The sequence below is a fragment of the Ruditapes philippinarum genome, unplaced genomic scaffold (genome assembly GCF_026571515.1).
Source record: "Ruditapes philippinarum isolate M1 unplaced genomic scaffold, ASM2657151v2 ctg4008_1_1_1_1, whole genome shotgun sequence".
NCBI classification, from domain to species: domain Eukaryota; kingdom Metazoa; phylum Mollusca; class Bivalvia; order Venerida; family Veneridae; genus Ruditapes; species Ruditapes philippinarum.
The window spans coordinates 123,881-150,307 of NW_026852804.1; the positions used below are offsets into that span (position 1 = coordinate 123,881).

At 30.2% G+C, this 26,427-nt stretch overlaps 1 protein-coding gene across 1 annotated transcript; it reads right to left on the bottom strand.

The window, feature by feature from the left end:
• Positions 1 to 6,770: 6,770 nt before the first annotated feature.
• LOC132724643 (uncharacterized) lies at positions 6,771 to 8,998 on the bottom strand. Its single transcript, XM_060709579.1, has 3 exons — positions 8,655 to 8,998; positions 8,075 to 8,189; positions 6,771 to 7,439 (listed from the first exon to the last, which is right to left on the bottom strand). The coding sequence occupies exons 2-3, from the start codon at positions 8,172 to 8,174 to the stop codon at positions 7,111 to 7,113; spliced, it is 429 nt and encodes a 142-aa protein (XP_060565562.1). The 5' UTR covers positions 8,175 to 8,189; positions 8,655 to 8,998; the 3' UTR covers positions 6,771 to 7,110.
• Positions 8,999 to 26,427: the final 17,429 nt, after the last annotated feature.

Sequence of the window (26,427 nt, forward strand, 5' to 3'; positions counted from 1 at the left end):
TTCTTGAAAATGGTGATCATGTACATCGTTTTCAAATGCGAACAAAGAGTGAATTATGACAAGATGACTTTGATGTAAAGGGTTTTATTTTTGCTGAAAAAATATTGAAATCGGTTTGAAGTTTCATTTAATTAAATAATTAGATGTATAGATTTCGCTAAACCCGATATGGTAACCATTTTGGCTATCTAAAAATATATACGCCTTTGCAGCAACATAGAAAGAAAATTAATAAAACAACTGTTTATTGGTACAATAAAACCTATTTAAGCTCTTTTTTAAAATGATAGTTTGTATTCAATAGTTTTGATCTCCACTGTTTAAGAAAATCAAAACTATGCATGTAGACAACACGCAACAATGTCTTGAATCTAACATCACCAATACTGATTTCTTATAGCAGTGCCGGTAATGTACTTTTTTAAAATCCTGTCCAATAGAAAAAAGAAAATATCAAAACAGCTTTTACGATATGTTCGTATACAATGAAAAGACAATTAAAAATATGATAACTTGTATGTTCTTGATTATTGTTTAATAATATTTTATTGCATATATAAATATACATCAATTCATTTACATTAACAAAATTACACAATATACAAAAGGGTTGGGCCAAAAGTTTTTACAACATTATCATGGGCCCTTCCCTGTAAATGATTAACATCAGTTTTATAAAGTAAAGAAAGTTATACATTAAAGTACATATGCATTAAGTAACAATACATTTTCATTTTAAGATGAAAAGATAGAAGAGGGAAGAAAAGAAAACAAGAAAAGAAATGTTGCTGTATCAGTTGTGTGTCGACACTACCACCAACCATTCCCCATCATCAATTCTAAAGCAGATACCCATTTGTTTGTAATGAGCAAAAATAACCTAAAGTAACGTTACTTGTTATAGTTAATCATTACAAAAAACAATGTAGTAACGTTTTATGTAAACCTCTTTGTTTCTTTGATTTAAATTTTGAACATGCTGAAATAAGATTTTGTTTTGAAAGTCGTTTAACTTTTCAATGCCAAAGAGTAGCTTTTTAGTACTAAGCAGATGGAATTCTCTGGTGTTTGTAAATAGTTTTCTTCTTTGTATTGTATACTTTCGACATTGGAATAGGAAATGTTAGGCATCTTCAATTAGAGTACCACAATCGCATGCTGCACTAGAAGTAAGATGATTTGTAAATAGGTCAGAATTCAGATTGCTACATTTATTTCTAATACGAGCATGGTAGACAGCAGATACACGATCGCCTTCGATATAAAATGGCGACACAATAGGGGCTTTATATAATGTTTTAAGCTTATTTTTGAATATTGATAATGTTTCCGATTCTCTAATATGGGCTGGTAATTCGGACGGAATGACAGACTTAGCATAAATTTCTGTTCTTCTTGCTATTGAAGCATAATAAGCATTATTTCGTAGCAAAAGTTTTTGTTAATACTTCGTATTCTTTACCTAGGTATTTATACGGTGGAGTCCCCCAAGGCTCGGTCCTTGGGTCTCTTTTATTTTTGATTTACGTAAACGATATAGCGGATTCCCTTTTAAGTGTAACAAGACTCTTTGCAGACGACAGTTCTCTTGCAGTAACATCAAACAATGTAAACACAATCGAAGAAACTATTAATCACGACCTTGATAACATTCTTACTTGGTCAAAGCAATGGTTGGTTAACTTTAATCCAGCAAAAACAGAAGCGATGTTCTTCACATATGTCAATCGAAATCGACCTAAATTATACTTTAATAATGTTCAACTTAATTTTGTAGACCACCATAAACATCTAGGTGTCACATTTAGCCAAGACGGTAACTGGCATGAGCACATCGCAAATATAGTATCATCTGCATCAAAAATACTAGGTTCAATGAAATTGATAAAATTCAAAGTTAAAAGAAATACTCTTAATCATATATATGTTTCCTATCGTCGTCCAAGGCTTGAATATGCATCAATTGTATGGGATATTTGTACACAATATGAAAAAGAAACTTTAGAAAAACTACAATATGAAGCAGCAAGGGTTGTAACAGGTCTAACTAGATCTGTTTCAATTCGAAATCTTATACAACGAAATAGGATGGCTTTCATTAGACGAGAGATAGATATGCAGAAACTTATTCTTTGAATTTTATAAGGAAAACCATACTTTTTTGCGTTATTTTATCAACACAGTTATTCACCAACAGTCGTAACATGATTTCCTCACATTTATCCGTTCTTGATTATTAACGTTGATTCATTTTAATAAACATGAAATTATCCAAAACAGGTTTTAATTCCTATCTTTTGGGAGTCGTTATGTTACGAAGCGAAATAAATGACAAATAATGATTAAAATTTTTGATGTTTATATTAAACAATAATAATGAAAGAAAGTGGACAAGTGGAAAAAAAAAGAAAGCAACGCAATATTTAGTTATGCTCTATTTAAGAGTGGAGGCCTTGTAAGTATTTTCCAGCTTAAATTGTTTTTTTTATCTATCATTTTTTTAAAAATATTTATATATTGTTTTGAGACTGCGACACCGAGAAATCTGTCTGTAAAGAATACATGAGTTGTTGTCTCATTAGCTTTAGGCTAAAATTGTCTATGTTGTAACTCAAGTAGTTGGTGGTTATAAATATTTTATATCAATGTGGTAAATCTGTTTCCCAAGAAAAGACCTATTGTGTATGACAATATCACGCTATTACATTGTCTATAGTTTAATCCTTTGTTTCGAACTAGTAGTTTAAATATTTTTGTTAATAGGAAGTATGTACATCTTTTCTCGACTGGATACAACACGTCAATAGATGATGGATTTTGTGAAAGCAGAACGATAAGGGTATACTTTTTTATCTGAAAGGATAAAAAACTTTTTTTTCTATGATTTTTAAATTAAATTTATTGAAAAATTAAATCAAACATTCATTAACTAGCTAAGTTCAGGAATCTATCGAGATCTAGATCAATCTGGCGACTTAAAAAAACAAAAATATTGTAAAAAAATATATATAATTATATATTCAGAATTCCTAATCCGATTCGAGTGCCTGACAAATGGTCTTAAAATTTGCACACAAGCTATTGGTTCAAACCAACATTAATTGTTATATAAGACTTGAAAAATTGTTTCCAGTCAAAATTAAATTGACATCTAAATTAACCCATTTGAGCCCCTTTAAAAGATTTAAATTCATACTCAAATTGTACTCAATTATACTAATAATACTCAATTATTGTATTAATGACCAATGTGACTTCTAAGTTTCTCAGGTGGAACATTCAATTTCTTATCTCAAAAGTTCCTTGGGCAAACCTTGATTACTTAATTTAGATTTTAGTTAAATGTGAAGATGTTAAACAAGTGATCCCTTTTTCACACTTTGTTATTTCTTTTTTATGTCGATTCCGTTTCTCTCCATTTTCTAAATTATTCATGGCCAGATGGCTGTCATTTTAGTAATTTCTTGTCTTTCATTTGAGACTTTCAGAACAATTGTAATGTTATGACTTGTTAATTCTAAAAGTCAAGCCATTTGTAATGAGTAACAATGCCAGACTTTCTTTAGGTTTTTATTCATTTTGGCTTGCATTTCCTACAGTCGCGAAAAATAGCAAGAACATAATTTGGTGTTTCATGTAACCTTCTAATGTTAAATCTACCTTATTAAGTATGATTCTCTTAAGAATCAAATAAAGAGGGAAAAAAGATTATGATGAATTTACATTTGAAGACTTAGCTTTGCAATACGGACTTAGAAATTGTTAAAACTTCAATCACTATTGGCTAAATGAAGTAATAACAAGTTTTTAATTGAGATACAATAAATTTTGTTATTTGTACATAATGTTGTAAAACAGCCTTAAAGGAACTCAATTGTGGTCCAAAAGTTACAGACATAAACTGCGGCACTTAAAACAGACAAATATGCACAAGATGTTTTTTCAATATATAGAATAATCATTCTGGAAATCTTGCACACAAGTTCTTGGTCGAGATCTTCATCAAATGGAACCTTTATTCTGAAACATTATTTCCAGTACCGTCATGATAAAAAACCTCAGTGTAGTCCCTTATATATTGTACTTTCAATATTTAAACTATTTCATCCTTTGAGATGTTTAAACTCTTATTGTTAATAACATCTACTGAATATTTTTGTTAATAAAACTAATAAAGTTGTGTTGTCACTTAACTTTAATTACTTCGAATTTGCTAAATTCCCACAAAAGAGCCATATAAAAGCTTCTTTCCAAAATTACAACTATTAATTAAATAAATATGTTTTTTAATTGCTTAGGAGAACCGTTTATATAATTTCAATTCGACTAAAACTTATATATGATTTATATTTTCATCAAAAAAGTCAGTGACATGTTACGGCAATTTAATAATGTTAAATCACTGCAAGACTCCGGTTTCATTTGCATTACGTTTGTCATTTATTCCCTAACTATTACATAATCAAAGGCATTAATGATGCATTCCTAATTTACAATGACATTTTTGTTTCGTATAGACTGCCAGGAAACATAAAACAATACGATAAATTGAATGGGAAAATGTCATATATTTTAGAATAAAACAAATTGATAACGAATGTTATTTGTTACCTCTGCTTGTAAAGCGTGACTGTTCGTGATTCAAACTTGAGTAATGATAATGATATCTGCCAATTGTTTCCAATAGGGTTTAAAATGTTTGACTTTTAATTGAAATTAACACTTTAACAATATAATTATTTAGCAAAATGTAAGTTACAAATTGTTGCCAGTTTAATTATGAAGATATGTACAATTTGTAACATCTGAAAAAATATGTGTTATTATCAAGATCAAGCATTACACTTTAAAATTCGAATCATACTCATTTTATCTCAATTAGTCAAAAGATGTATATCCTATTTAAGCAAGTTAATTTTACTACGTGCGTTAGGGTCTATTTTCATTTAGTGGATGACATGTATATTCTTAACACGTTTCACTCAAAAGTATTTCGCCTAACACATACATATATCACGATCAACATTCCACATTTCTTTAAGTCATAAAGGCATTTCATGTACCATGTAAAGGGAATTGTATTCATTGTTTATAATTCAACTTGCGCAAACGGTAACAATTTAATACTTAAACAGGGATGACTACAAAATTCCGGCTGATTTAAATCTAGTGGTATGTAATTTAAGCAAACGTATTTAAATGTTTTTTTAGTTGTATTGCTTAAATCCTTTTAACGAATGTCTGTCTGGAGCATCATTTTATTACAAAAACGATTTACAGGACAGAAAATTATATACAAGCTCAATCAGACGCAGTAAATAATCAGAGCATAGTCCCGTAAGGTTAAAATATGGAAATGATATTCCGGGACTTGACATTAGCAACCTAAGAAAAAACAACATTGATTGTCTGACTCATGTCTTGATAAAATAGTAACAGACGATTGTTTATACATGTATAGCTAGACAAATATATAATTGGGATTTAAGTCGCATCGACACTTTTGAATAATATTCCAGTTTAACAGGTGGAGAAAGACCTCAGGTGCCCCTCCGTGCATTTTTCAGACATGATACGGTACCTGATGAGTTTTACCACCGACGTTTCCTAATCTCTGATTTCCTTTCAAAAGTCCATGTTATTTTGTTTTACCATTTTTTATTGGAGTGCAACTCTATATTTTTACTTGGGGACACACATCTGCATGAACATGGCATGGCATGAAAGTGTCATAGTGAAGGTTCACTGCTCATCACCATATGAACTCATCTACAAATGTTTCTGAATTTTGAGCTGAACACCATAAAATGTATAAATCTTGTGTTCTACTTAAAACAGTGTTAAGCAACTTGCATTTCTAAAGTTCATTAATCTATTAAAGTGCAACATGGCAACACAAAAGACGTTACAAGTATCAAGTTGTGCACAAAGTTGCTTTAAATTTATTAAAAAGTTCTTCGTTCTCAATAAATTATTCATTTTGTAATTTAAGGCACAAAAATGATTTTGTTAAATTACTTGAATTTTTGTGAAGCGCAATATGCATCCATGATTTCCCCTGGGAAATGACAACACCAGTTTTTACTTGTCATCCATAAATGTTGTTCTTAAAAATGACAGCAGCTAACCACAGTACTTTTACTTCAGATGCGTTAGTTGGAACGATTATGAAAATATATCTTTGCGGGGAAGTGTCGATATATGTTTGTTGAAACTTGTTCTTTTTTTCAAACCTTTAAGACAAGCTTGATGAAATCATCACTGTGAGAAGCGTAAAGGCCGCCAAACAGAAAAAAAATTACGTTACAATCATGCTTGATTGGTCGAGGTATCTTGTCTTACACGGTAATATTACTTCATCTCTTGTTCAGACATTCATGCCAAACTCATCAAGACATGAATGCAAAGAATATTTTCATTATCTTTTGATAAACAAAGTTTGAATTTATCATAGGGTCGAGGTCATAAAATAAAGTAAGTAGGAAGATGACCAAGGGGTATCACCGGCCTTTGACGAAGGAAAAAAGGTCAGTTACGACGTAGATTAATAATTGTCTAGTGGTTCGAGGTTTTTATGTTTTAATGCTACTTCAAAAGATGGAAATATTTGAAATTAACTAAGACAAAGATAGTTTATTTTATTTTTCTATTATCTCATCATATTAACTGGAAACAAAACAATAAGAATGCATACTGATGACAATGCTTTTCTGTTACTATTAAATAACAATAATAATATTTCAACAAATATGCAAATAAGCAAAATAGAAAAAAAATTACTTTATAAAACTTAAAATTTATTATTAACGACTTATATGTCTGGTTGATAAGGACATAACAAACAATTTAATAACAATATATGCTAATCAGCAAAATTTATATTGTACAAAACAAATCAAAGGGTTTATAATACCCTGTATATTCTTTTCAAAATCAATATAATGAAGCATTGAGATTATTGAAAAAAGACAAAACGGAATTGCAATGCACAAAATAAGGTTCAGATGGCTGAATATTCTATCATTCGTTCATTTCGCGAGAAAAAAACAACCTCTTCTTAACAATCATTTGATTAGTTCTTGTAATGAACTCTTTGCGAACTTTGCAAGATCAATATCCTCTTCTTTTAATCATGGCATAATGTGTTAAAATCATCCCTTTACTATGCTTTTTGTCTCCCCTTTCTAGCGTTCCTGTAACACAGTACCCTTGTTGAAAATCTTCATTACTGACATTTGACGTTAAATTCATCCTAAACCAAAAATGATTATCCCCTTTGACTTTTCCAGATAAAACTATAGAGCCGTTTTTTAAATAATGGATTTTCCCTCTTATTGCACGTTTTTGAGAGCCCGTTACTTCAGTTATTTTAACGCGTGATCTGCTCCACCAGTATGTTTTAAGCACCCAGTAGGATGAGAGAGCTGGCTGAGCCCATCCTGAAAACAATTTCAAAATTCAAAGATTAATGCAAATATACATGTCTTGTATAGCAAATCTCATATTAGACTGATTCGATTTTATATATGTATACCTAAAGTCTACCTATGATAAATTGCAAGAGTATCTTAGATATCAAAGTCAGTTTCAGTTTTTAACTTCATATTAAGTTGCAAATTTAAACTTCCATGAATACACTCAATAATACATATGTGACATAAATAGTATGGGAAAATATGTTGTATTTGAAGAAAAAACAAGAAATTATCTGTAATTTACAATGCCATGAAGTGTTCAATAAGTAGGTTGTAAATTGTTATAAAATTATACTTAACTTAATAAGATATATTAAACTTGTTTCTAAAACTTTATAAATTCATTACACTGTCTCATCTTTCACGCAAAATAAAGTAAATGGCCATTTTGACAAAGAAATAAAATTATGACTTTATGCAAAATGGATTGTTCGTATAGCTGTTTCATTTCTGCTTCGTGAATTGAAACATTGAATATTTGTCACATAGTTACTCATCAAACATTAAAGTCAGCTATATTCTATATTATTATCATAAGTTATAAGTCAGTTATATTTTATGGTATACTGATAATTTAAATTATATCAAATCAGTGTTACCTTCATAAGGAAATAAGTGTATCTTTATAGGAGCTTCTTCATGATTGAAAACTTTTCGACAGCATTTTCCTCTGGTCTCGTAGTAGTAAAGTTGTACCATTCTCAAACCTTACATCTTAAATATCCACAAAAAATATTAAATATACGTCTTTATATTAAAAAATTGATTTAGCAGATTTAGAGATGGAACATAAAACAAATTGCAAACTAATTAATTTAAATTATGTCCTAGACTGACAAGTAGTGAATAACCTAAGAATTTCAATCACACAGTTTCAATTTATAGTTATCAAAATTAGTGATTTTATTATACTTAAATTTCTTACTTAGGCGTAATTATTCAAAGACGTTTTTGCTTCTGATAGGAAAAGATGTTGTTTTCTTGAAACACCGTTTCTTGCCGAAAGCTTCCACAATAAGTGTAGTCATAATCTAAAAGTTTTCTTTTATGTACCCGTTTACAAACCAAAATGAAAACAACAATTAAGGTAATACGACAATGACATATTATAATAATGAGAAACATCTTTGCACTTAAACAAATACGAAATTAATTAAAGGACATAAAAAGCTATACAACCTTCTTTGCATCAAAGCATCGTAATTGATATATTCTCTTCCATAATTCCAATCTTCTCTAACACAATCCAAACTTATATATGCATTGAAACAAGCTATTCAAACTAAACATGCAACAGTGTCTTGAATACAACATCACCAGTATCGACTTTTCTAGGCAAGGCCAGACGGTAATCTTCTTTTCTGTGCCTGTTTCACATTTCTCAACCATGTCAAATTGAATGAGAATATATCAGACTGTCTTTTACAGGATGCTCATATACTACGAAACCGTCAATCGATTTACACTTATACAACAGAAAATATGATAACTTAGGTGAATTTGGATGGTTTTCACCACTTTGAAAGCCGATCAATAGACAACTGTCAAGAAGGATTACGCCAGTTGATAACAATTCATGTGCTCAGGAAATGCCTGATATTGCTATGTATTGAAACGTGTCTATTGTACTTGTTTATACGTGACCAATATTAATGAAATACGATTAATTTATTTAGAAAATTGTCAGTTTGTTAAAGTAGATGTATTCTTTATTACTAACGAAAACTGTACATTCACGCATTCTATGAAAAACATTTTATCTCAAAATAACTTTAATGTTTTAAACAAAATTTGCTCTACATCGTATATGTAAAGAACAACCTACCGGTATGATTTTGATAACTTCATCAATTCTAAATAATAATTATTTCAAGGAAATGTAGTTTACATCGTGCTTTTTCTCAGTTTAGTTTATTACATTTGTTGCTCTCATTTAATTCCTTCATATCAAGATATTCACAAGAAATATTTCTGTAAAGGAACGTAAGAAAACAAATATCATTTATTTCTACATCTTATGAATATATCCTGTATTCCCACGTATATTTTAACGTTAATATAATAGTCTATGTTTTGAACTCAAAATAGTAGGTAATTCCGTGCAATTCTATTAAAATGGTAATTCTTTTTCCTTATCCTCATAAAAGATTTATTGATATGACAATATTACGCAACAACATGTATACCGTGGATATTTTTAATAGTTGAATGGTACTTCTAAGAAAAGACAAACTCTTCTTTTGACCCGCATAAAGTGTGCACACAAATAATATTTTGCAATCTTTGCAAATAAGAAATAACAAAATAGTTATTTAGTCTGAGGTCCTAATGCATATTTAGAACATTATGTCCCTATTCTTTATAATAGTGTAATGTGCTGGAGAAATAATTGAAAAAAAAATATTTTGGCAATATAATATAAAAATGTGTAAAAAATGCAACAAGAAATAAAACATTCGTTAACAATTGAAATTTTTTTATTTATGTCCTATTGATATCATATATTTAAACAGGCTTTTTTTAGTTTTGTTCAATAGATATGGAAACATGTGCCATTGTCCTTTTTCATATCCTAGATAAAAAAATATCAGAGCATCTCATTGACCATAATATATAATTACCAATCTCAAAAGTAGAACAGCTTGTCATGATCTGAATGCCAGAAACTAGTCAACGCAAATATTTTAATTATAATCTATATTTTAAGCTAACTTAATGCACCTCTAATATTTTGAAAATGTATGTATATGAAATGCAGCTCCAGAATTGTACTAAAATATAATGTCCAAGAACAAAAATCATTCGGATTTTCCTGTGACGTGCAATTTTTAAAAAGAGTTTTTTATATTTTAGGCAGATTTATAGTTTATGCTAAACATTTTTCAATATCAACTGTTGGTCTTTCACCATTAATCTTTTGAAATATATTGCTAATTCAGCTCAATTTGACAATGAAAATTTGAACATAAAGTTATTTTTATCTAAAGATATTGAACATTTTTCATGCAAGAAAACAGGATCTTGATTTTATCTCAACTAAACATAATTATCAACAAAGTTGACTGTAAAGGAAAGTAATTCTGAACATCATTACACGGAAGTAATAATAAAAGTTAATAACCATAAGCTATATATTATTTCCTCATTTACCACTTTAAAATTGAAATCATAAAGTAGAAAGCAGCTGTTTTATGCATTACTTGAAAGGTCTGATTGTATTTTGTTAGCAGAATACTAGTATGACTCATCCATTTTGTCAATTGTTATGTTGTTTAAATATTTAATGGTAGACAACGAAATAACCGTAACGGTAATATTTTTTGCAATCTAATTTAATAACTGTAGGTTAAGTTGAAGAGCAATGCCAATCAATAATTTTGTAATTAAACTGTAACATATCTAATAACGGAAAAAAGACAACATAAATTCACGAATAAATTCACGCGAGCACGCGCCGTTGTGACATGTTTATTTTTTTATTCGCGCCAAAATTCGCGTTAAAAGGTTGCTGCAATTTAGGCCACATTAGCTTCACTTTTTTAATTTATCAAAATATAACTGTCAAATGACATTGAATTCGATGTGAAAAGCATGAAAACACGATTTCATTATACCGAAAGCAATGAACAAAACATGGAATTACCAAGTCAGGTGTATATGTACATGCAAAATAGCGCTTAAGCACCTTTTTTGCAGAAATATCTACAGAATCCAGGATTTGCTACAACCCTTACTCTGGGATCTGGCTGTAATTGTGTCATTGTGTTTCTACAGATGTCAATTATTATAATGCGCGAAAAATGTTGCAACCCTCTATTGGTTCAGTTAAAACTTATAAAAATAATGCACTCGTTTTAACTTTTGATATTAAGATGCAGCAGCATTAACATTTAATATCAGTTTTATACATTCAATATATAATATTACTATGTCAATTTTGGAAACCATATTGTGTAATTGTGGTGTTGTAATATGGTTTCTATATTTAAAATTCTGTATAATTTATCTTCTAATACAGACGTAATAACAAGCTTATGTTACATCATTTGAGGTCTTGCCCATCAGTAAAGCTGGAATGTCAGCATATGACCTTTTACGGTGCTGGTGCGACGTGAAATCAAACACAAAACAAACAAAGCAATGAGTCTCTATTAATAACTTTCCTGAAAACGTTTTATATTGGTTACCGGGAAGATCGTGAAATGTAACAATAAATTTGATTTATTCTTAATTATTTTTTGTAAATTGTTCATCTGTCAATGCGATAAAACACATGCAGAAAAACCCACGCCACAACACAATTTTAATTTTGTTGTGTTACTTTAATTAACTTAATCGCCTTAAACATAGTTGAAATATTGTTGAATCATATTCCGGTAAATGTAACATTATCATGTCTGCTTTTCAATATCACACTGACAATATTATTCAGCTTTGCTCCTGGGAAGCATAAAGTACATGATGGATATGATTGGAAAATGAAATGTATGTATCAATAAAGGATAATAAATGCAAAATATATTTTTATGTTTACATTGCTTTAATTGCTTGGAACTATGTGATTCTACAGTAAGACAAATAAGTCTTTGCAAATCACCACTGGGATGGGAATTGGAACGACTAAGTTTTATATATTTTATGTGCAAAAAGAAGTAAATCGGCTCAAATGATCCACAAGGGATAAAGAACAACGTTGCAACCATATTTCTCGAAAGAGCTTTATATGACAATTTATTTCATTAAGGAAAGTAGGAACCGCACAACAACCTATATAGTTTTGTAAATTTTAGCATCACATGAACTTCCGACCGTTTTAGCTAAATAAGTAAACGTTAATTATTTTTTTGTTTGGTTTACTTCACGCTCCAGTAGGTTTTCTTTTGTGTCTCAAATACTATTCATCTACATCTATAAAGCTTTGCGCAATGACATTTGCCTTCTATGTAGTAAAAATGTTGTAATTATATAAAGTACATATAGACCTACAGTATAAACTATGTAAAAAAGAAACCTTTCAACTTTATTGAATTAATATACATTATCAATATTATAGCTTGAATCAACTTATAAGAGTATTTCTGAGAACTTCATCAAATTAATTATTTTGTCGGTAACATGTTTTCTCGATTATTTCAGGAATCGTTGTGCTAGTCCAGATATAATCTGAATGAAATAAATGTTAATGTAAAAATGAAATAAATATTATTTTTCACTTCTTAAATAAAGTCAGTGCATTCAAATAGCCGCATGAAATACATCTAAATTTTTCAAATTATATTTTTATAATGATAAATTTCAATTTCTTCATCAAAATTTTAATGTTTGTTTTTAGTTGTCATTTTCTAAAATTATACATAAATGATGTTAAATCTTATTCAGTTACAAAATTACATCTTTTGTTATGAATTGATAATAATTGTTTATTACAAGACCAATTTTAAGACTAACTACAAACCGTTTAAATAAGCATTTTCATCTTTAGTAAAAGACTTGAGACTTCGATTAGCTTTATTCTTCTTTTAAAATACAATGGCACGCGCATTAATCGTTCAGCGGCACTGATAATTTGAACTATCAGGAGTCATAACCAAGACGTGATAAGTTAAGAGATTTTCTTTTAAACGCAATTTTGCCTCAGTTATTTTGTTTAAAGGCTGATTTCAGACTAAGGACTTTCTATAAAACGCCATTCTACAATACCATAAAAAAGCAGAAAAAGCAGTAAATTAATACGTCAATATAAATTGTTCCATCTTTTTACTTTTTCAATCGAATAAATATAATATAAACAGAATGCAACACTACATCCGAAAACCGCTGTATTGATTCCGTCCTCATTAATGAGATGTCGTGAAAATCGTGTTTCCTGTTTCCAGTGATGAGCGGAATCAATGACCTTATTCCATTGGCCTTATTAGAGTTGCTTGTTTCACATCATCGTTATTTCCTTTTCGATTGGTAATTGACCTAAATGTAGTAAAGCCTAAAAGTTAAGAATGGACTGAATATTATGTGGTACATGTATATTATAAACTTACATGCTTTACGTAATAACGAACAAAACATCCAACAATTAAGTATTGCATCTTTGCTTATATATTTTTTATTAACATAATGTTATATTGCAATATAAATGAAACGATAATCGAAGTCTTTTAAAATGTAAAAGGACGTTACCCCAACATTATAAAGTCATCTTCACATTTATATCACTAATAAGTTTTAACACATCTACGGATGCCCTTGAATATAATATTCCATCTTTGTATGTTGAATGTTGCTTAAAACGTGTTTCTAAATTTAAAATGTTACCATAAATTATTATATTTTGATATTGACTTTTGCTTAATCCGGTACTAGAAGGCGTGGACTGTAGACCGGTCTAAGAGCTTTCTGTCATATATAGACTTTATTAAACCAACCTGAATGGTTTTAAATTTTCACGTTTTTGGCACTCTTTAGGGGTTCAGTTAATTTCTTATTTGACAATTTATTTTGGAATAGAAGCAACTAAGAATATAGTTTAATTGCTTTTTATAATAGTTATTTACTTTATTTTAAGTGATATTTAATAGTTCAAACATGTTCCCATACCATCATAGCATAGTCTGTGCTTCGGGTTTCCCCTTAATCATGTTTTAAATTAACAAGATTGACAAGATGTCACGTTCCTGTCACCACCATCCTCATTAACAAGGCGCCTTTCCAACAAATTTGATTCTGACAAGGAAACTTTCAAAATTCTACTTGAAATACGATTTACGTTTTAATCCTAATTGCAGTATAAATTAATATGTTTCCTGTACAGCAATCGTGTGTATATTTTTGTAAGACAAACGCTAAGCATCTGCTGATAGGCATCTTAAAAACTGTCGTATATTGCAATGTTTGGGCATAAGCCATTTATAACATTTTATCATGAACACTGTCATACAAATGCCTATATGCCGATTGAAAAGTGCTTAAACCGGTGGAAGTGTGCTAGAGAGATGTTGAACTTTCTATTATATGACATAAGCTAACTCAATCGATTTCCCATAAAGGATTTGATTGTTATAATACATGTCAAAATCCTTGTTAGACTGATAGAGCTTAACTGCACTTACCATAAATGTACATGAACAGACCGAGAACACGACATTTTCAATTTTGCTATTTTTGGCGTTCATTCACGAGTCCTGTTTCACTTTTGTATCATATACGCCAAACATACGTTCGTCATTCTTGCTACATACAAGTAAACATTTTGTATTCGAATACTTATGTAAACACAAATGTATGACTTACTTTCGTAAGGTAGATGTTATAAATAACAGCAAGGTTCAAATTGTTAAATGTGTGTCATTCTTACACTTATTTTAAGAAAGGGTATATAGTTTAAAAAGCCAAAAGTCGGATATATATCACATCTATTATATTCAAACAAATACAATGTCAAACTTTACAAACAGTATATTCTTTAATTTTTGACAAGTAAATCAGAAACATCAACTTCGAATATTGCAGGATTCTGTATAATTTGAGACTAAAAATAATTTGCAAGATCAAAATTTACAGAACGCAGAACCTAAAGCGCGTCTTTGACGTACAAAATGTAAAATTTACAAAAACCGAAGTAACGTTATTTGATTTCTCTCACTATTCCGGTTTGACTTTCATACTTTTTATTGAAACAACAACAAACGGAATTCAGATTATCTGTATCATATAGTTTTATTATGTATTTTTTATAGATGATATGTCAAAAAGAAATTGGTTTCAATTACCATTTATAATATAAACGCTTTATAAATTGTACAATTTCATTCAGTATTAATGTATGCTTTTGCGAGCATATTGTGTTTGTAGTTTGTACATGTTGACTTGACAGCATACTTCTATGAAATAGCATTGTACTTAAATTTTCTTTCTTTTTTACTGAGGTATTTGTAGTTCTATAATGATTCTACACTTGCGTGTTTATCTATCATCAATTCACCGTTATGAAAACAGCCGTAAGCCTTTTTAAAAATAATTATTATATGAAAAGTTTGTTGAGAAGATAAGATTTCATACGAATTTCTAAAACATCTTCTATGCATGACTAGAAATAGAGAAAATGTTTTTTAAACATCGTGACTTACCATACCGATATATCATATAAATGAATATATTTGATATTCCGTTTGACATTTCTATTCGAGCCATTTTCATGTTTGTATTTCTTTAAAACATGACCATGAAATTTAACAATTCTTACGTGCATTGATTTGTGTCAAAAGTTAACGATGCACGTGGTTTCGCGCATATAACAGGTACCCATTTACACAGTAAAGAGAATTGCTAGCAGGACGCCGGTTTGGATCCAATTACGGTATTGGAAATTTAGTTTACCAGTGTTCTCAACATTTACATTAAAAATAACTTTCATGCCATTTCGGAATTAGGTAGATTCTTGTTAGAAGTGTATTTGGGCAGATAAGAAATATTATGAAGGGCAGATAAAACACCAAATTATAATATCGTTAACATAATTGGAACAACTGCCATAAAAGGACATTTAAGTTATTTGCATTAATGCTCGGAAACATACATTATATATTATTGGCACTGTCAATATTTTGCAACTCATTTCATTGCACATGCTAATGTAACAAGGTGTATTTTCCGGGTAATATGTGTTTTTAAAAGGTTCCCAAGCTTTCGTATGTTTTTATCCATATTGTTTCTGTAAGAGTTGTTTCCTCTTGACTTTGGCGGGAATTTGTACATGTCACGTGAATCACGTTTTGATTCTGCTCAGTGCGTTGTTTGGTAGACATTGAGAGAGAAAGCGTCTTTATGATGTTTCTTATACTTTAACATTTTTCTTTTTGGTTGAAACAGTTCATCATTCTATAAGGTAACTATTGCAATGGTTGAAGTAATTTACTAAAGAATTATTCTCTTTGTTGTTTCTGCTAAGTAATGTACATGGTTGTATCATTATGAAGATAAATCCAAGATGGCTACCATTTTCTCTTTTTATTCTAAATGTCCTATCTTTTACTTATGTCAACTAATTTGCATGTATATAATAATTGATGCATTGTTCTTCACTGCAGCACTCAGTGAGTTTCATTTGTGTGGATGATGGCGTATATCGTTATTGTGTAAAAGGACTAAGGATCCTACAGATCTTTAAGTTGATATCTTATTATCTATGAAAGTAATATTTTATATATATAAGGTACTTCGATGAATGATTGAATTCTAATAACTTTAGCATTGTTATAAACAAATGTAAGCACAGGGACCACTGTATCATTGAGTTATGGACTGCTATGATTATGAACCATGAACTTAGCTATGAACTATGTTATTAATATAATTGGAGATTTATAAAGAGCTGTGGATTGGAACCGTGCGTTCGTTTGGGTATTTAAACTCCTCCAGGTAAAATATATATTTATTATGAATAATATAAAAGAGAGATAACTCTTTATATGACTTATAAGAATCTCCATCATTTGAAAAGGATTGTTAGTATTTATTATTCATTGCCTACCTTGCTGACATGCTTACGTGATTACATGTAGAACTGTAAAAGATGTACCGGTATACTTGTGAACTGATAATGATGAACTGTAGATAATGTAAACTTATGTCAATAAACTACATATGATCGAACCTGAAGAGAAGATTTTGTATATATTGATACGCCTAAAGAGATCCCTAAAATTACACTTTTATAATCAAAAAAGATTAATGTTATATTTTATAGTGATACAATGTAAAGTGACTACGGTATAAAAGGTATTTCCAAGGCAATAAACTCTTATTATAAGTTGGTACATTTCCCCAATATTTATTGTGGAATTGCGGTTCTAAATAGAAATATATGAACTTTTGGATGTATTACATCGGATGAGGCAGCATTTGTTTAGGTGAGGTAGCATTTGCCCATCCAAGGGTATATAGTGAGTGAACAGGAGAAAGTCAAGTTGTCATAATTCCTTTGACGTGACGCAAGGAAACGTCTGTAAATATTCATCAGAATTAAAGTGTACCGTTCCATTTATAATTCTTTTTATATTTGCATTTTATGCCGATTTATGTTTTATCATTGGCATTAATTTTTAAATACCCACAGTTGGACAAACAACATTATATAACAGACAATCTTTAGAAATATATAGTCGATTCAGCTAAACTTAACAAAGAAAATTAGTTTCCAAATATCCATTACCTCAGTTTGTCTTAGATTAAAAAGAGATGTAAGAAGGAAGGGTTACAAAACATAAATGACAAAAAAGGTTAAAAGATTAGAGAAATGTATTTTATTAATGTTACATAATAATTAAAATCAATATACGAGTATTATTTAGTGATTGAATAGAGTGATTCGATACGAAAAAATAAAATTAAAAAAAAATTCTTTGATTTAATATTAAAATGTTCACTAACCCGAATAACTAAGTTTGTGAACCCAAGAATATTCATTAAAATACTTACGGTTTCATACTTACCAAATATGAAGTAATGATGATATTCATTGGCTTTGGATTCTTACAAAATGGAATTATATACATGAATATAACATTATAAACAATTGTAAGTTCTGTAACATTTTAATAACAAGCGACTTTTCATGATTCAATGTTGTTGTTTTGTATCAGTCAAATTGTAAATTGAAGAATCCAATTACATAAGAGCAAATAAATTGCAATGTTTTACCATGCAGATTAAGCAAACGGCATGTTCACTGCGTGACAAATATAGATTGACAGTAACGAAATTAATCTTGTTAATGTATGAGCTAGGTGAAATCCGCATGGAATATATTATCAATGATTCAATATTGTAAGGATTATTTTAGGTTAGAACTTAAAGAGAAACATAATTTTGTTGCATGTCTACGTTGTGCACGAGTTGAAATTATAGTATTTACGCAAAATACATTAGAAAAATATTTAAAAAGTGGAAACATATTACAATTAAAATTATTGCCAGCTCAGTTTGATTGATCCTTAATTTCTGCATTTGATTTTAATCATTGAGCAGTCAACATATTTTCGTGTACCTATAATGGCAGGTTATCCTGGTCTATAACAGTCAATAAAAATTACGATAAATATGTAAATTTTTAAACAATCTAACATGCAGTTACCTTTCCAAAATGGAACTAGCGGAAATTCATAACAATTATTGATTGTCAATTTGATGTAAATATTACCTACATATTTTATTATTTCATTGTATTCAATAATATGTCAATAAAACAGAAAGAAATGACTTCTTTGTCATTGAATATGAAATATTTCAATATATATATATATATGAATTTAATATTAACAAGTGAAGAATGTGTTATTCAAATTCTGTTAAATATGTATTTAAACTTCTTTATCAATATCATTGTTTTCCAAGACCATGCATATACGAGACATTTATAAGTATAAAACAAAGGAAATTGTATAAAAAGCATCCTCAACTGCTTAAAGTGATATTCGCTTTCTACTGAAATTAATTGCGACGCGCATGCGTGTTTTCTATTATATTAGTTAATAATCAATATTGAAAGGAGCATTTGATTGCCAAATGCAATTAAAATGTATCAGACAATAGTACATGAAGCGTATTGCATGCTCCCTGTTTGTACAGAGAGCTATTAACTCATTTGTCTTTGAAAATCATTGGAATTATGATGTCTTCCTTATTGTTGAAAAACTAAAATGCATTAAGGGTCTGTATATATCGAACCATTCATTTCTCTCAAGTAAGTAATGTTATCTAGCACTAGATGGTAAATAATGATTAAAAGAGAGCAATACATATTATTCTAACATAAATCTATTTTGCTTTTGGAAACTGTAATAGAGTTAAATAGAGAACATATAATCAAAATGGCCGGAGGACCTGTACCACTACAGGTTTAAATAAATTCGTTTACTTCACATTCATAACAGTTTCAGATATTTTTTTTCACAAACTGGATTGCATTTACTTATTTGTGCACAATAACATTATTCATTATTTTCTCTCTTGATCCGTCGCCGCCTATGCGTCCTTCAGGTGTTTGCTCCAGTTTTTGAAGTGCTCTTTTCTGGAATTGTGACTGGATATTGTCGAGGCTGCATGCTCGATTTCGAACGCCACTATCCCTTGATAAATTGTGTATTAATATTCTAACAGAATGATGTCATTTTAATGCCTTTCTCTAAATAGCAATATACATCAAATTTTTCATGATTTTTTCCCAAAACATTTATAAGTTTAAAGACCTCGTTAATAAACTCACTTATATTAGCAAATATTGATTCTGAGCAAATTTTCCTTATACTCAAAATAAACTGATACGCAGAAAACGTCCTAATTGCAGACATTTAATAGCCAAATATTATAAATCATCTTTGCTGGTTTCCGTTTTGTAGAAATATGAGAGATTTCGTAATTACTTTATTTTGTACAAGTTCAAGTCTCAGATAGATTGTAGTATTTGATATGTCAAAATAATTTTAGAACAAGTAATATCAAAAATATAAACAAAACAGTGTATGTTATAATGCAGACATGTTTATGAGATCGCAGAAAAATTAAGACGCCGAATATTTCGAAAAATCATTTGCCTAGACAAATCCATACACGACTATTTTTAAAAGAATATTTGTTACTATTACATGCGTTTAGTATGTTTTTCATTTACTTCTCAATTAGAAAACGTAATGCCGAATGCTATAAAAGGCTTAAAATGCTATGTAAAACTTTGTAAATGACAATAAAAATGAGCGAATTAGATCCTAGAATACAAATTTATCTCTTTCAATAATCAATGATGTTTTTTGATGGAATTGTATTAAAGAGTTCTTTGATTGAATTTACAGAATTTAATCTATTACGGGCCTGTGAAAAATTAAGACATTCAAGAAGAAAATGCTTGACAGTAAAATTTTCATTACAACCTACACAGAAAAGGGCATTGTCATAGCAGAAAATAACAAATTGTCGAAAACTAAACTGTATACTTAGTCTAGTAGTTTGTCGTACTCGGAATGAAATTTTTTTCAAAAATAAGATAAAAATTTTGTTTATATTTATCTTATTAATAAAGAAACAGTTTGTAGAGTAAAACTATAAATAATTGTACAAAACTATCGATTGATACAGCGATGTATATATACATGTACAACACTAATATTTGCAGGTGTTAATCACCATTTGGCCGAGAACAGTTTTAAGAGCTATCTATAATATTTAAATTCCCAGATAGAGATGATATAGAAATGCAATCGTATTGAATTAGATGTATCGCGATTTTTTTTAATTTAAGGAAGCATTAGGCATGTTAAATTTATTACAAATATATATTATTTTGTTTTTTGCTATGTATCAATATCATGAAACTGTTTTCAATATTTGTATCATTTCAATATAGTCAGACATAATAAAGAATTGTTCCTGAAAATGTATTTACCCGTATTTATTTGCATGATATGCCTGCTCAAATATAACTTAGTGATCTAAGAAAATAAAAAGAAACTGTCATAAAATTACCCTCATATCTAGGTTATTCACGTTGATTCATAGGAGCAAGAATTTTTGCTGTATTTTTAACGATTTCACTCTAATGCTATTACAAGAGGGCCATGATGGCCCTGAGGTCGCTCACCTGTATATAGGCCCCCCAACCCCCCCCCCCAATGTTGCAGGGCCAATTTAACCAAAGGGCTTTTATTTGCACAAACTTGGTAGACACCCATAAGAAGATGTTTCATGCTAAACATCTAAGCTCTAGCTCATTGGGCTTTTTAAAAGAAGATTTTTTTAAAGTTTTTACTATACACATATAGTTAAAAAACAATGACACCCTGGGGCCGGGCAAGTTTTGACCCCAGGGCTTTTATTTGAACAAACTTTGTAGACACTTACTAGAAGATGTTTCATGCTTAATATCTAAACTCTAGCTATTTGAGTTTTTTCAAAGAAGATTTTAAGTTTTTGCTATACACATATAAAGAAAATCAATGACCCCGGGGCGGAGCCAATTTTGACCCCAGGTCTTTTATTTAAACAAACTTTGTAGACACTCACTAAAAGATGTTTCATGCTTAATATTTTAACTCTAGCTATTTGGGTTTTTTCAAAGAAGATTTTTTAAGTTTTTGCTATACACATATAAGGAAAATCAATGACCCCCGGGGCGGTGCCATTTTGACCCCAGGGCTTTTATTTGAACAAACTTGGTAGACACCTATTAGAACATGTTTGATGCTAAATATCTTAGCCATAGCTCTTTGAGTTCTTTAAAAGAAGATATTTTAAGTTTTTACTATATGCATATAGGGAAAATCAATTAACCCCCGGGGCGGAGCCAATTTTGACCCCAGGGCTTTTATTTGAACAAACTTGGTAGACACTTAGAACATGTTTCATGCTAAATATCTTAGCTCTAACTCTTTTTGTTCTTTAAAAGAAGATATTTTAAGTTTTTACTATATGCATATAGGGAAAATCAATGACCCCCTGGGGCGGGGCCAATTTTGACCCCAGGGCTTTTATTTGAACAAACTTGGTAGACACCTATTAGAACATGTTTGATGCTCAATATCTTAGCCATAGCTCTTTGAGTTCTTTAAAAGAAGATATTTTAAGTTTTTACTATATGCATATAGGGAAAATCAATGACCCCCCTGGGCGGGGCCAATTTTGACCCCAGGGCTTTTATTTGAACAAACTTGGTAGACACCCATTATAACATGTTTCATGCTAAATATCTTAGCTCCAGCTCTTTGGGTTCTTTAAAAGAAGATTTTTTAAGTTTTTACTATATGCATATAGGGAAAATCAATGACCCCCCGGGGCGGGGCCAATTTTGACCCCAGGGCTTTTATTTGAACAAACTTGGTAGACACTCACTAGAAGATGTTTCATGCCAAATATCTAAGCTCTAGCTCTTATGGTTTTTTAAAAGAAGATATTTAAAGTTTTTTCTTCCGGTTGCCATGGCAACCAGAGTTCTGCATGGAATTAAATTCTTTGAACAATTTTTAAAGGTGACCACCAAAGGAACATTCCTGTGAAGTTTGGATGAAATTGGCTTAGTGGTTTATGAGGAGATGTCATTTAAAGAAAAAGTTTACGGACGACGGACGGACGACGGACGGACGGACGGACGGACGCCGGACGAAAAGCGATCACAAAAGCTCACCCTGTCACTTTGTGACAGGTGAGCTAATAATCAAGTAGTCACTTCATTTTGACTACGGTATAAAGATATCATAGTACCAATGTTCTAAATGTTTGGTAAGCATTTATAAAGTTTAGGATATAATATAAAACTATTACATCTTACATATTTTTTATTTCGAACGAAAATTTTTGTTGTCCCATTTCACAAATCCGAATAGTAATGAGGAATTAGTACCCGAGATTAAATATTACACTAAAATGACATGATAACCTTCTTAATAATGACATTCTTGTGCTTGAAATATTTTTGAAAAAAAAAAACACATTTAAAATGGAACAACAGTAATTAAAGAAAAGTACGAATCAATGGTAAGTATTACACATAAATATGAATATTGCTTTAAACAGGTCATTGGACAAAGGGACGAATAATGCTTCAATTAAGAACATTTTTATTTTGGTAAAATGTAAAGACCTGGATATATAAAAACAAAGAAAAATAATTAGAAGATAAACCGCATTATAATGACAACAAATCGTTGTCAACACATTTGAAACTTCTATTGTCTTCTATTGGCAGCAAACGTATAATTGTAAACGATTTTAAGGTCTCTTAACATGTTAGAACTAACGACATTTCATTTTCAATGTCTTTGTTTTGTATTAATCACCTATTATAATGAAGTATCCAATTGCATAAAAAGAAATAAATTGCAATTTCTAGTTTTACCATGCAGAATAAGCAACCACCATATTCACTGCGTGACAAATATAGATTGACAATGATAAAACTAATCTTGTTAATGTTTGAGCTGTGAGTAATCCACAGGGAATATATAATCAATGAATCAATATTTAAAGAATTATTGTAAGTAAGTAAATAAAAAGAAACATCATTCTGTTACTTGTCTATGTTTTGTACAAAATAAGATCTAGGTATTTTAACCTGCACTACTTTAAATGCACTACAAAATTTATAAAATAGGTAAAGTGGCAACGCAACACGATAAATTAAAATTGTTGGTAGCTCTGTTTGCTTGATCCTTATAATAGATATCAGTTGTTTAGGTAGAATATCATCTACGTTCCTTGCACCATTTTAATCATAACACAATAATGTATGAAAAAAAATATTATTGATTCCAGAATTTAGCAATATTACTTAAAATATGTTTATATAATTGTGGTTATTGAACACCAAACATGTAATTGTCAAGTACCGATAATGCAAGCTAAACCAAGTCTCTATAAACACACTATTTGTGTTGATGAAAACAACAAATATCTTAAAGCAATTTAAAATGCATTCAACGGGACCGGCTGGAATAAATTACAATTATATTTGATGTATATATCCCACAAATGATATCATCATGTAGTCAATATTTAATTAAAGAAGTAGAAGGGACTCGGATGTCTTCACATAATTTTCCATTATAGTAGTAACTTATCAGTAGTTCAGTAGTTAAATATTTCAATAAACGTGACATTCATTTTAAAAATTGAATATAACATTCTTTTTAAATTATTTTAAATATTCATATAATTTACTATTTCATATTAAATTACTTAAGCACAATTATTAAATAACATTTGACAAAGTAAATCGTATCAAAAGCAGCCTTGACTGCGCTTAGTAAATGTCGTTCGTTCTGCCTTGTTGATATTTGTTTTCATATTTTAAACAGAAATTAATGGAGAAATCGCATGCTTGAATTCTATTACTTTACACACCGTATTACCGGCGGAAGTGATGGCAGATCACTGCAGGGATGGCAGATATCTGAAAATTACCGATCGATACAGGTAGGTTATAAATTTGGTTGGTTTAATTATATTACACAAATACGGCCCATTTCATTGCTATAAAACTATTGTCCATTGAATGGAGATACTGTAAGGTAATTTTGGACTCGATTTTTTCCTTTTTTCAGACTATTTTGAGCAGGTTAAAAGTGAAAGCCTTAGAAAAAATCCGTGAAAATGTCTGTTTTCTGTTCAAAATATCTCAAGTTTTAAGTAAATGGCAGGATTTCCTGTTATCAATATAGACGTTCATCCATTGGGGTCACGCAAGCCAAATATCTACCCCGTGAGTCTTTTCTTGAAAGTTTTTACAGACGCTCAATCTTGTCCGGTCGAAGAAAAAATGCTGCCGTTGTAGGCAGATACATATTATAAATGCTGCCGTCGATGGCAGAAATACCATGAAAGTGGCTAACATTCTGACAGAAAATCAAGTTCAATCTTTTATCAATTCCTCTTTTCTTTGCGTCCTTTTAGTCAGAATTGCGACGTTAAACTATCATTTTTAATATTTTCTCAAGATAGAAAAGTTATTAACCCATTACTCCATGAGCATGTTGTGAAAAATGGCTGTTTTCATTGAAAGGTCTCCCGTTACAAGTTCAAGTTGCTATAAAACTATAAAAACTGCTTCAAATACTAATCAAACTTGGCACAAATGTTGACTGGACCATTGCCTTTGTAACAACATGTTCAGTCTGAAATTTCCTGTTACCATAGCAACTAGGGGACATCTCAAAATTGCAAAAAATCACTATTTTACGTTGATTTTTTCCATCAAAATTGATTTCAAAGTGCTGCCACTTCTCAATGGATTGAGATAGAGTCAAGGCTTTTCAGCATTGGTTACACGTTACCTTATGATCGACCTGGGGCCATTTTTAGCCTCCCACAAGTCCAAAGTTTTCTTGGCGATGAGGGGGACTCCGCCCCCCTTCAAACCCCCCAAACAGAAGGGGGCACATCCCCCTTCTGGCAACCCCCTGATGTATCTTTTGGATGGGGGTGGGGGGGCCGCGCCGAAAAAGTGGTCAATTTTTTAAACAACATTTATCAAACAAAAACAAGTGTTTGGGGCCTAAATAAGGCATTTTTTTCACCATTTGAGAAAGCAAAAAAGGAGGTGGGGGAGGGTGAAAAAGGCGTAGAAAGGCGTATATATCTGGTAATGGGTTAACAGAAAATGATGAAAAAAAAAACGATTTTACCCAAAAACGCGTTTTTCCATGTTAAAACATGGCCTCACATATAAATTTTGAAAAAAATTGCTGTTCTGTAGAGATTTTTTGATTTTTTTCATTAATGCGGTATGTGCATCGAAAAAAAGCTTATTAGCAACATGCAGTTACAATACAAAAAGTTATGATTTAGTACCACAAAATTTCACTATAAATAGAGAAATGAACATGAAAAACTTCATTTTTCTATATTCATGCATTGTGTGCTTGATCTGTTGTGTCTGTCAGTTACATGCATACAATACTATATGTATCTTAAGTTTAGCAGCGCACTCCCTTTTTAAAGACATAACGCCAATGCATATTACAGCAAGTAACTTCTGTAAGTGGATATTCATTTGCTAGCATATGACATTATTTTCTCGAGGTAATAATGTTTCATCGCTTTATGACAAATAAAGGCTGAAATTTACTTAATACGGCGCAGATTATAAATTATTAAATTGATGTAATAAAGGGGAGACTATTAACCTCGCAACTGGCATCAGTGTAATCATAAAACAATGTATGTTAATGTAAAATGGAAATATAATATTATTGACAGTTCAAATATTTTCCTATATTATCAAGTTCTTGAAAAAACACGACAACGTGGATTCATTTCTTTAAATTTTCATGTTTGTAATATCGTTGTAGTTTGCCTTTGAATTACATTTTACTATGCTAAACTATTAACAACAGTTCTAACATCACGTGCTCCCATTTAACTATATATTTTTTCATTCATTTTAGTTGTAACCATGACAACTTATAAAGATGAA

What these genes read in the sequence shown, in the direction of transcription:
- LOC132724643 (XM_060709579.1), bottom strand. Translation starts at nt 8,174, where the DNA reads ATGGTACAACTTTACTACTACGAGACCAGAGGAAAATGCTGTCGAAAA. An exon ending in ACACTTATTTCCTTATGAAG is followed by an intron (nt 7,440 to 8,074) that starts GTAACACTGATT and finishes AATTGTTTTCAG; the next exon opens with GATGGGCTCAGCCAGCTCTC.